This window comes from Grammomys surdaster, unplaced genomic scaffold (genome assembly GCF_004785775.1).
Source record: "Grammomys surdaster isolate TR1022 unplaced genomic scaffold, NIH_TR_1.0 149, whole genome shotgun sequence".
NCBI lineage: Eukaryota > Metazoa > Chordata > Mammalia > Rodentia > Muridae > Grammomys > Grammomys surdaster.
In genome coordinates this window covers 7,169,916-7,181,431 of record NW_021604607.1, presented here as the reverse complement: position 1 = coordinate 7,181,431, position 11,516 = coordinate 7,169,916, and the positions used below count along the sequence as shown (strand labels likewise).

Here is an 11,516-nt window from a genome sequence, read left to right as displayed (position 1 = left end):
CAGCCGCCGCACTCACTTGCCCCCGGATTTTTTCCAACTTGCTCTCTTCGAGCCACCGTTTTTGTTTTTTGGTTTTTTGTTTTTTTGTTTTTTTTTTGTTTTGCTTATTGGTTGGTTGGTTTGGTTTTGCCAGATCCTAGAAAAGTGACTCTTGTTCGGGGATAAACGGAACTTCTGGTCCCTTGTCGCTGCTCTCTCTTTTGGCGTCTTACAACCTCCTCCCACTCCTTTCCCCGGCCCCGCCTCCTCCTGCAGGTTCCTCCCCGTCACCCCTCTCCTCCCTCCTCCGCACCTAGCCAGGCGTCCGCAAACTTCCACCTGATTTTGCGGGACTCGGACCTACGAGCACTAAAGACCTTTCTCACCTGCCGGGGCGACGGAGAGCTGAGGAGGTCCACAGCAAAGAGAGCGGCTGAAGCCCCTACGGGGTTTAGGAACCCAGGTGCTCCGGGTCTCGGAGGGCCACGGCGACAATGACAGCTGACAAGGAGAAGAAAAGGTAAGCGGGCGACAGAGTTGGCGACCGACTTGGTCCCAGGCACTGGCGGAACTTCGCGTGGCGGGCGCGATCCGGAGCATTTGCGAGAGGGGTGCGAGAGGTCTCGGAGGCCGGAGGACCGCTCTTGGGTGGGGGGTTTGAGTAAGCAAACAGGTGCTGCCTTTAGGGACACGGAGCTGCGACTTCGCAGTAGAATTGCAAACCTAATAGTTCTGAGACCTTGAGACACGGAGAGATGGCCCTGGAGGTCAGGGGTGCTTCCGCGGCGCCTTCCAAAGTCTGTCGTCCCTAGAGCGCCAAGCTTTCCCAGCCAGCGGTTTGAAATGTTTCTGGGCTGATGCCCTTGACGCTCAGGGTTTCCATGCTGGAGCAGCAGGCACGTCTTTCTTCTCCTAAGACCCTCCAGGTCTTTCCGAGCGCGCTCCTATGTTGGCTTTGCGCCCCAAACTAGCAAGGAATAGAGGGCAAAGCGCAACTCCGGGGCGCGCCCTGCCCGAGAAGCCGGAACACGGCCAAGGGTCCTGCTCCAGATGGCACCCAAGTTTATTCAACCCCCTTAACCTTACCCTGCACCTAGACTCGGGTAGAGAGTGGGAAGTGAGTGACCTGGATTGCCCTGCGGGGGCAGGTGTCCGAGAGAGAGAGAGAGAGAGAGAGAGAGAGAGAGAGAGAGAGAGAGAGAGAGAGAGAGAGAGGGAGAGAGAGAGAGAGAGAGAGAGAGAGAGAGAGAGAGAGAGAGGAGTGGTGACAGTGGGCCGCTCCGAGTGTCTGATTCTTAAGACAGAGAAGGGCAGCCACGAAGACTTGCCCTCGCGAACCTTTCCGCACTGGGTGAGAGGCAACTCGGGCCAACTCGGCGCTGCTCTCGAACCTCCTTCAATCCGCCCCGGATCTGGTGACTTGACACCCAGTTTTCGGAGCCGAGGTGGGAGCGCACAATGCGTCCGCGAGGAGCTGGGTGCATCCTCACCTCTGGCAAAAGTTTGTAGCTGGTCGCCTGGCACTTTAATCCTGTTTCGATTTGTGCGCGCCGCGGGCTAGTGCTTCCCGCACTGCGCTCCGCGGCGACTTAGCTGGGGTGTCCGGAATCGAACGCATGACCGCAGAGTGGCGCGTGCTGCGGGAGATCCGCGGCCAGGCTGGGAAAGACTGGAGGTGAGGACTCAGCTCCGAGCAGATTGGCTTTTGTTTGGACTTCCACTTAGGGACGTGAGCCAGGAATTGTGTATCCTCTGGTCGAAAGCGGCAGCTCCCACCTCAGGGCACCGATAAGGAGTTGATAAACGCCAGCGAATCGCACCCGTCCTGGCCAGGCGCCCGCGCACTGCGCTGGCGATCTCTAGGAGGGGGAAGGTATTGAGTCCGGTTCTAGATTCCCCCTTATCGCCTAACAGCTCTGAGGTTCTGTGTCCTTTGAGGGTAGAGAAAGAGAAGCGAGAGAAAAGACTAAGATTCCAGCTCAAATCAGAGTGCAATCACAAACAATCAAAAACACGAAGTTGAACAGTAGAGAGGAGCCAGGGGAACTTACTGAACATTTTATTACTGCACTGCCTATAGGTGACTGTCGCATTTCCCTGATGCGGTCTGACAGTAATCAGTGTGAAATGTCATCTTGCGCTTAGATCTATCAATCTTTGGGAGAATTAGGGTACAATGGAGAAAGCTATTTCCATACCCGGCTTGCAGAGTCTCTTTGCAGAGAGCTGGCAGAGAGTATAGTCGGAGCCTCGAAGAACACTGCTGTAATGACACAACAAATTATCAACAACAGCGGCCACTTTAAGAACCAGTGTGACACAGACTGTGAACCTCCTAGGAATCTGCTGCCTGTAGTGTGATGCCCCAGTGGTAGCCGGGCCTGCAGTGTGTGTGTGTGTGTGTGTGTGTGTTATCGAAAAAGAGGACCTAATTTGAGTAGTCAGTCGTCCAATGCCTGTTAGGATAATGGTTTTGAGATTCTGGTTGAGTTGGCTGGCTTCTTGGGGCATCAAGATGTAGTTAAAAAATGTGAAGCAGGTCATTGAAAGTTGATGCCCCTTAAATGGCTGCCTAAAGCTTTCCAGAGCCCCTCAGGAAATCAATGTGATCAGCAAAGGTTCCCGGATGGGGGATACCCTCCACTAGTGGTTCAAGGCCTGTTTCTTCTCCAGAGCATAACTGAACATTTGTATTATTCCTTCTGGAAACAGCCCCTCGAGAAACCAGAAGGCTTGTTTTAGTCCCAAGCATCCCTGTGTGGGTAGATATATTTGTTTGTAATAGTTAGATACAGACTTTTGATTGTTGGCTGGTTAGCAGACTGGGGAGCTACAGTGAGGTCTCTTGAGTTTTGATGAAGCCGACTTCTCTGGATGCTCTCAAGTGGGGATTTGTAGAGCCGAGCAATTAAGATAAATAGAAGTGAGGTCCTTGGATGGCCAGGCATCCAAGACCAGGCCCAAAGTCAGACTCTGGTCCAAATATCTTTCAGGAGAACTTCTGGTACTTGGTACCAGGGCAAAGATGGACAAAGAATTGGAAATACCTGGACCTTCAAGTTTTCTGTGACTGGCTTCTTTTGGCAGATGATCTAATTGTTCTCTGTTAAAATGAACTCAAAGTCCATCAGTTTTCCAAGCTGAGAAGATGGTGCTGAAAGCTTATCTTCTAATTAGCGTTCCTTCAACATTTGACAACAGTTTTCGTGGAAGTAACCAGAGTCTAGCCTGGTAGAGAAGTGGTGTATAACACTATCAGCCTGGTATCTAAACTGTACTTCAGATGGCTCTCTTAGAGGTCTTTAAAAATGTGGTGACTTCAGGTTGTTTTGAGTTTTTTTTTTTTCAGTTTTATTGTGAGGCTTTAAGATTATTTTATAAACAAGCATGGAAGCCATAAACATATTTTCTCTTTCTGGATAAGGCCCAGGGAAGGTAATATGACTCCTGTCCTAACTAGGAAAAATTAGTGCTGATAAGAATCAGAAAGTTGGTTCATTACAGACAGCATGTGGCCAGCAGAGCCCACCTCCCACCCCCACCCCCCAAGCCCAGACATGCCTCTAACCAGTGAGGATTTCCAAAGAATTAGTGTAGCTCACCACCACCACCAGACTCCTGAACCTTCAAAACTTAGATTTACTTTCCCAGATAATTGCAACAGCCTTGTTCTGAGGCAGGAATGATGTCAACCAGGCAATGGAAACTTTCAGGAATCTGAATCCATTGGTTGAGTACCCTTCCTTTATTTCAGTTAGGGAAAAACATCATCATCATCATCAACAACAACAACAACAACGAAACAACCGAACAAAAACCCAACAAACCCTACTACTCTAGATATTAAGCAAAACCAATGCAAGGACCCTCCTCAGTGTCTGGATGTAGCAAGTTGCTTTGTGAAGTAGAGAACATTCCACAGCTACTAGATTGTTGCCTGGCGTGATTAGGCGTTTTCACAGGGATGAAAGCCACCAGCTGAAAACAGTCTACTTTGTTTACATTGTAAATCAGCCTCTCTGCCACTGTTTCTCTGCCTCTGTGTGTGTTTACATGGCCATGCCCAGTGTTCTAGGAATCTATGTTGTTAAGTGTTTAGAAATAGAAAGAAGCAAGTAGGGAATTCTTAGTGCCCCGGGGCTTCAGCCCACTGTGCTTGAGAGCACCTCCTTCAAGACTGAGGTGTTTCCATTTGTGAGAAGATTTTTTTTATGCAGGATTTACTTGCTTTAAAAACAGCAACAACAAAGCAAAAAATGGTTCTGTCCTATCTCAGTGTAATAGCTTCCTCTTTCATTTTTCCTGATGGACCTTTCCTTAGTTTTGAGGTACATAAACTACTGAGGTTTTTTTTTTGTTTTATCATGTTACTGAGTAAGTAATGTTTTCTCCCGGTGTTTTCTCACTATTCTGTCTTGCACACTCCAGAACCATGCTGGTGAGTCTCATGATGATATCCATACCAAGATACTAACCAGTAAGGCAATGAATATTCCTGGTCTGGAAAAAAATGCCAAAAACTAAGAAATGGGACATCCGTTCACTACTTTCTTTCTTTTTTTCTTTTCTTTTCTTTTTTTTTTTTTTGGTTTGTAGCCCTGGCTGTCCTGGAACTCACTCTGTAGACAGGCTAGCCTCGAACTCTCGAACTCAGAGATCTGCCTGTCTCTGCCTCCCAAGTGCTGGGATTAAAGGCGTGCGCCACCACCGCCCGGCCCGTTCATTACTTTCAATTGCTTGGTCTGACTAGGGGCCTAGGGAGCAGACAGGATCACACAAGAAGCCTTGGGTGTGTCAGCCACTCAGGAGTTTTCTTTTGTAGGCCCTGCCGGGCACAGGTGGAAGATGAGATCCTTGACCTCATGAAGGCTGGCCGCCCCAGGGGGTGGGAATTTTGAGGGTGGGGAAGTGGGAGTGGGGGGGGTAGGTGGGGGTTACAGCCACAGAGAAGAAGGAGGAGGGGTAAGGGGATGGGGGGTTCCCGGGTGGGTGGGGGATGGGGTAAGGGGATAACATATAAAATGTAAATAAAATATCCAATAAAAAAAAGAAAAGAAAAGAAATTCTGAGTGGCATTTCACTTGGTAACTATACCCACTATGATTGAGATGCATTGGCTCACAGTTTCCCTGAGAAAATAAATGGTAGACGCTGGACACCAGCGTAAACTGGATCCCAGAGACAATGTGGTGGTAGAAGTTAGGACTTGGGGATGATATCAGTAAATACATGGAGGCTTCACGGGAGTTCTCCATCACAAAATGTTGACACATGGACAAAATGATTACCAAGTTTAACTGCTTGATGTACACATTTGCTCTGGGTGAAGAATCTGCAGGCCTCCACAGTGACACCCAGAGGTTTCTGTTTCCATTGAGGACAACAGTGGCCTTGACTGACTCCATGAAGGCAGAGAAGAAAGAGGGTTCTTTTTCCTGAGCCTTGTAAATGGGCTTCCAGTTAGTATTTGATCTCTAAAATTCTGTAGAGCGTATGTTTTGTCTTTTTTTTTTAAATGTTAATCTTAATCTCTTCTCTTCATGACAAGTGAATCCAGTGCTTTGTACAGGCTGGGAAAGCATTCTCTACCATTGAGCTATTCCTCACTCTTTGTTCAGCTCGTAGTAGTAGCCTTTCAAAGGTGGTGTGATCTGGAAGAGGCAATGCCTTCTTACTGCTTGCCTGTCTAGCAGTCAAGACCTGCCCTCCCTGAGTTCAAGGCTACAGGCTGCCTGCTCCTACATTTCAATGCCAGTGTCTTGTCTTGTTTTGTCTTAGGGAGTGTCTATAAAAAGAAATTTACACTCATGGTTTCCATTATCCCCCACTACCTATAGATTCTTTTGAACCCTAAAAATGGATGTGTTCTTGGGAGGAATGAGCTATATAGGCAGGAGGACAAGACAGAAAGCTGAGCCCTCAGTCTTCCTGTGCCAGCATGGTCCTCAGAACTTTCCGGATTAACTTTGTTAATCCTTTTAACAACCCTGTGAGATAAGCCCTGTTATTATCCCCAGTTCACCGATGGGAACTCAGGTGCAGCAAGGTTGCTACCCATCATCACAGGCAGTATAGCAGAGCTGAGACTCCCTGGGCACAGTGTCTCCAGAGTCCACACTCTCACCCACCGTTCCATACCTCCTGGCCTTACCTAAGAGGCCTATAAAGCATTTAATACCATGTCTGAATGCAGTAAGCACTCTATAAATGATAACTTCTTTTGTTGCTGTGTTTATAATTATTATAATGACTTTTCTCGTGACTCATCCCTTGTATCAAACCTCACACACAGGCAGGAACTGAAGACCCAAAGGCTATTCCCGAAACTCCTGGAATTTCTCCTCCTCCTCCTCCTCTTCCTCCTCTTTCTCCTCCTCTTCCTCCTCTTCTTCCTCCTCTTCTTCTTCCTCCTTCTTCTTCTTTTAATAGATATTACCTCAGCTAGAACAGGGGATAATTCTCTACTGCCCCTAGAAGTTCAAAGCTTTCTTCCCACCCTTTGCTGGTGGCAAGACTTCAAGAACTGTTCAGTCTTCGGACTCCATTGTGTAGAGGGACCTGTTAGGGGCTCTTCCTCTGTAGCTTCTGAAAAACCATCTACAAATCAAGATGTACAGGACTTCCTCTGGCTCCTTTGATCTTTTGAAATTGCAAGCACAGGAAGGAAAGAATGGATGGGGGGATAAAGAGTAGTTATGATTGTCGTGATCATATTTTTATAGAGCCTTTCTCTGGTGAGCACGCTGGGGCATATACCAAGAACCTTGTGATCTTGAGTTTCCTTGCCACAAACCTTGATTGCATTGAAACATATCGGAATAGTTGTGGGTCAAGGCATAGATGTGGGGTCGGGTGGGGTGGGGTGGGGTGAGGCATCTATGGATGTATGCAGCTAGTAACACTTGCAGTTTCCAAGTAGAGTTTGTGTGCAATTCGCTGATATTTTTCTGGTCCTGTTATTCAAAGACAGAACCAATCTGAAAGACTGAGTCTGAGAGAAATGTGGCGGTCCTTTGAGATCCCCAGAGCCAGAGATAAGTATGGCCATGACCAGAGTGTTATGTACTTCTGAGTGACCTTTCTTTCCCTAATAGCTCAAGAAATACTGGTTTGCTTGTGGCCTCAGGCTGTTTTCAGAGGCCACCAGTACATCCTCCAGGCTCCTGTTATATAGTGTTGCCTACCAGAAAGCACAAGATTCTTTAAAGTTATGAGTAGTCTATATGCCAGATCCTAGGAAGCAGATAGATACTTTCTTATACAGAATGAGATTGCAGAATGAATGGCTTATTGGCAAGTAAAACAAAAACATGAAAATCTCTCTCTCTCTCTCTCTCTCTCTCTCTCTCTCTCTCTCTCTCTCTGTGTGTGTGTGTGTGTGTGTGTGTGTGTGTGAGAGAGAGAGAGAGAGAGAGAGAGAGAGAGAGAGATGGATCTGTACTTAAGAGTACTTACTGATCTTATAGAAGACCTGGGTTTGGCTCCCAGCACCCATATGCTCATAACAGCCCCTCAGTCCAGTTCCTGGGGACCTGACACCCAGTTCCAACAGCCACTGCATGTGCTCTCGAATATACACATACACACACACACACACACACACACACACACACACACACGGCTCAGCAGTTAAGAGCACTGGCTGCTCTTCCAGAGGTCATGAATTCAGTTCTCAGCAACCCCATGGTGGCTCACAACCATCTGCAATGGGATCTGATGCCCTCTTCTGGTGTGTCTAAAGAGAGTGACAGTGTACTCACATATATCCATAAAATAAATAAATAAATCTTTAAAAACTTTTGAGACACATATACTAAAAAATATACACATATATGTGTATATATGTATGTATATATGTCCATGTATACATAGACATGTTTTTAATTCCACAGCGTCATGGAAATAGACCTTTAGGACTTTCCTATATTCCCCCAGTGGCTCACTCATTCACCCTTCTAGTGGTAACTTACGATTAAAAACATTTAAATGTCATAGGTAAGAATCAGATGATTCATGTTTTTCATCTGGTTAGACTATGTAACCAAACATGTAGATACACAGATCTACTGTGCTGCCCTGTTGACCGTGATATTCTAGAGGTTGACCCATGCTGCTATATTGGCTACCCCCAAATGCCAGGCTACAGCCACTGGCAATTTTAGATGTTAATGAGAAGTGTTAGTGGCCTCTTTTGGTCTCACTTTGGTTTGAAGTGCACAATTAGTAGTCAGTAGTTTGCTAAGAGAATACATAGGCTCCATGTAAGAAAGTTAAGAATGCTTTATAAGTCCTTTAAAATACATCAACTACAGTATATGGTTTGGAACGGGTAATAATTTAAACCACGAAGCTGTGAGTCTAGCCATGAAGGGTTCTGTGTCTTTTGACAGCATAGTATGTGGCACACACCCTTTACTCATGACTGAAAACTCTCTCAGCCTCATGGCTGTGTAAGGTTTGTCCTGACTGCCTGCCTCCTGTAGGGGTGAGAAAAGAGGGCAGTGCATCAGCGGCTTCTTGCATTTGGGAAACGGGAGCTGCTGAAAGAATCAAACCACTTCATCTGAAGCCAAACCCTAGGAGTGATCTAGGTGTGGAGAGGCTGGGCCCAGAACACCACCCCGGGCTCCTTGTGTTGTGTTGTTTTGTTGGGAGGGGTCATAGCCAGGAACTCAAAGGAGCAGCTCAAACTGCAGCACTAACTAAGTCCTCATTACTAATGAGTAATTACAGCAAATATTTACAGGTCTCCTTCCTACCTTTATGACTTCCTGTTGCCGAAGCACTTTGGAATATTGAGAAAGATTGTTCTGGAAAATACGTCATACATGGTTGTTGGAAAAGAGTGCCTTTAAACACACACACACACACACACACACACACACACACACACACACAGTTACTTGGTTTTGTTTATGAATTCCATGTGGGAATAACAGAATTATACCTAAGAGTCTGAGAATCTTTTCAAAACAAAGTTTTAAAAATCAATTCTCAAGTACTGGTTTTAGAGCAATAATAAGACCATGCATGTTTGTAAAGTAAAGCTTGGGGTTGAAGCACAGCCGCTGCATAAATACTTTTTAAAACGCTGCAATGTTTTATGAAACTATGACCCCACAGTGCCTTCTGAATGAAAACAGAAAAACTTAATAGAATAAATCAAGGCATATAAAACAAGCCTTAAGGGTAATTCTCTGAGGTCAGAAGTCCTGAGAATGCTTATTTTCTATGTATTTAGGGTTTTGTTGTTGTTGTTGTTGTTGGTTTTTTAAATCAGTCCAGTGAAGTGGCTTTCTCCGTACGTTCCTGTGAGCCACCGTCCCCTGTGTTTCTCTCTGGTGTGTCCCACAGTTCCCAGATGCTATTTTGGAATGGCAGCCTTCACTCCAGCACTGGCTGAGGTCGATGGAGCTAATTTTGGTGTTGAGGGTAAAGGGAGCGAGAAAGTCTGCAGAGCCAAAAGGCTTTCTTGTCCCGGCTTGGAGCAGTGTGGTGTTACCAGACACACTGCATTTCACCTTGTCCCTGCTTAGAGCAGTGTGGTGTTACCAGACACACTGCATTTCACCTTTAGAACCTTTATTTGTGTACTTGCACAACACCTGTTTACCTAGATATTAAGATAAGGGAAATATGAAGGTCACATTTCACTGGTGACAAGGGAGCGTCTGTAATTGTAACCATATCACCGTGTCCAGGAGTCTCTTTTACTCTATACCCAGAACCTAAGGGAGTTAATGGTGGGTGTGGTGGAGAGCCAAGGCCCTTTTCAGTTTCTGGCTTCATTATTGGTACTCTGCTTTCTTGGATCAGCCAACGGGCCCCGCCCATTTTGGCGAAGGCCTTGGTGGTGGTCAAGGAATCAGGGAGAATTCTAGTGCACTGTGTGGGCCCTAGAGTCATCTGCTGTTCTATGGAAACCAGTTACCAGATTCTGGCACAGACATGGTTCTCCACGGCTCTCAGAAGATGTTTACATGGTGCTAATACTGCCCTGTTTCAGGCCTTCTCTGCTGTCTTGGGAGTACAGCAAATTTTCCTTGTGGCAAGAGGGGATTTCTCTGAAGATCCCCCAAGGATTATCTAAATACTCAGTCTAAAGAGCTAGGAACTTGACTCAAGGGCCTTCCCGAAGGGAAGCTATGAGGCAGGTGACTTTGCTGGAAATGAGGGTCCTTACTCCCAGTTCTCCTACTGCACTACTCATGGTGCATCACTCACGGGGTGCAAGCCTGTTCCTCCACCACACAGGTATTGTTCCCTGGTTCCTCGAGTTAGTCCATGCTTGGATGCTTCTGTACTCTTTCTACCCAAATACTCACATGGCTTCTCCCATGAGCCCAAGCTCTCTGTCTTTAACAAAATCCCATAGTATCTACACCCCAACCCTTCCCCTCCATTTGCTATTTTATATTTCCTTGTTGTCTAACAACACTTTAATTTGTTCTTGCCTTTCCAGAAGGTTGCGCGTGGCTCGAGAGCAGGGTGTCTGATTTTCTGCTATGCTGACGAGACGTTGATCCTTTTCATTTCTCTCTGAAATCACGGCCATTAAGAAAATAAATACAGAATGTTTGTTGATGTCCCACTTTCTTGGGCTCAGCTGTCTCCATCCACACGACTTCCCTTCACCTATTTCTGTTTAGAAAGAACAAGAAAGGAAAATAATGGGGGGCAGTGCACTGACCAGGTGAGGCTTATTTGCTATCAAATGCAAGGAGCAGGCAGGTCAGTACTTTACATCAAGAATGAAGAGTTGTCTAGATAAATTCTTCAGCTTAACTCTGGGGTTAACAAATTGCCAGATGGGAAACTTAGGCCAACGCACACCAGCTCTCTGAAAGGCTATTCCGTGGAAAGCAAACCACCTTCAGTCAAAAGTGCATCGTGCCCCTGTATCAATCTGATTTCCTGTCTGAATTTTTAAATTTGCATAATGAGTTTAAAACTTGCTTTCTATCTCCATTTTAGGTGTTCTGTAGTTGTCTGTAGATGGAATTCAGGAATATGGGGACCTTAGTTCCGAGAAATGGAAAACACAGGCAAAAACCTTGCCTCAGATCAGCTTACCCCCTCCTTATTTGATATCCACCATGCAAGTCAGTAGAGGTCTGTGGTAAAGCCGCCCTTGAGTGTACGTACTTACAGGTTATCTACTAATTTGGGGACTGTGCATAGAAAGATCACAATGAAGCATTTGATGACTCTGGTCTTTTCAGATGACTTGTTTAAACTAGTGTGTAGTGGTGTGTGGCGCTGATGAGAATCTTAGCCATCTTGTTATGGAGTAAAAACTAGCCCAGGTAAAGCATAGAGTCAGAAACAGAAAATGGATAGGAATTGAGAGCTCTGGGTTGTATAAAGTTAAAAAGGGCTGGGCTGGAGAAGACCGGAGGGAATTTTAAGAGAACATTAAATAAGATTTCAGCTTTGAAGGTTATAATTTGGGTTTGCACAGGTAGCCACTGCAGGCTACAGTGGGGATGGACAAGGCAGTGCAGACCGCAGGCGAGGAAAGCAGAGTGCGCAGGACA

The 11,516-nt window shown here is 46.2% G+C and overlaps 1 protein-coding gene across 1 annotated transcript in view; it reads left to right on the top strand.

Annotated features, from left to right (window-relative positions):
* The first annotated feature begins 391 nt into the window (after positions 1-391).
* Positions 392-11,516, top strand: part of Epas1 (endothelial PAS domain protein 1) — a 78,849-nt gene continuing 67,724 nt past the window's right edge. The window contains exon 1 of the mRNA XM_028765084.1: positions 392-499. Within this exon, the coding sequence (XP_028620917.1) occupies positions 474-499 (26 nt within the window). The 5' untranslated portion in view covers positions 392-473. The remainder of the gene's footprint in view (positions 500-11,516) is intronic.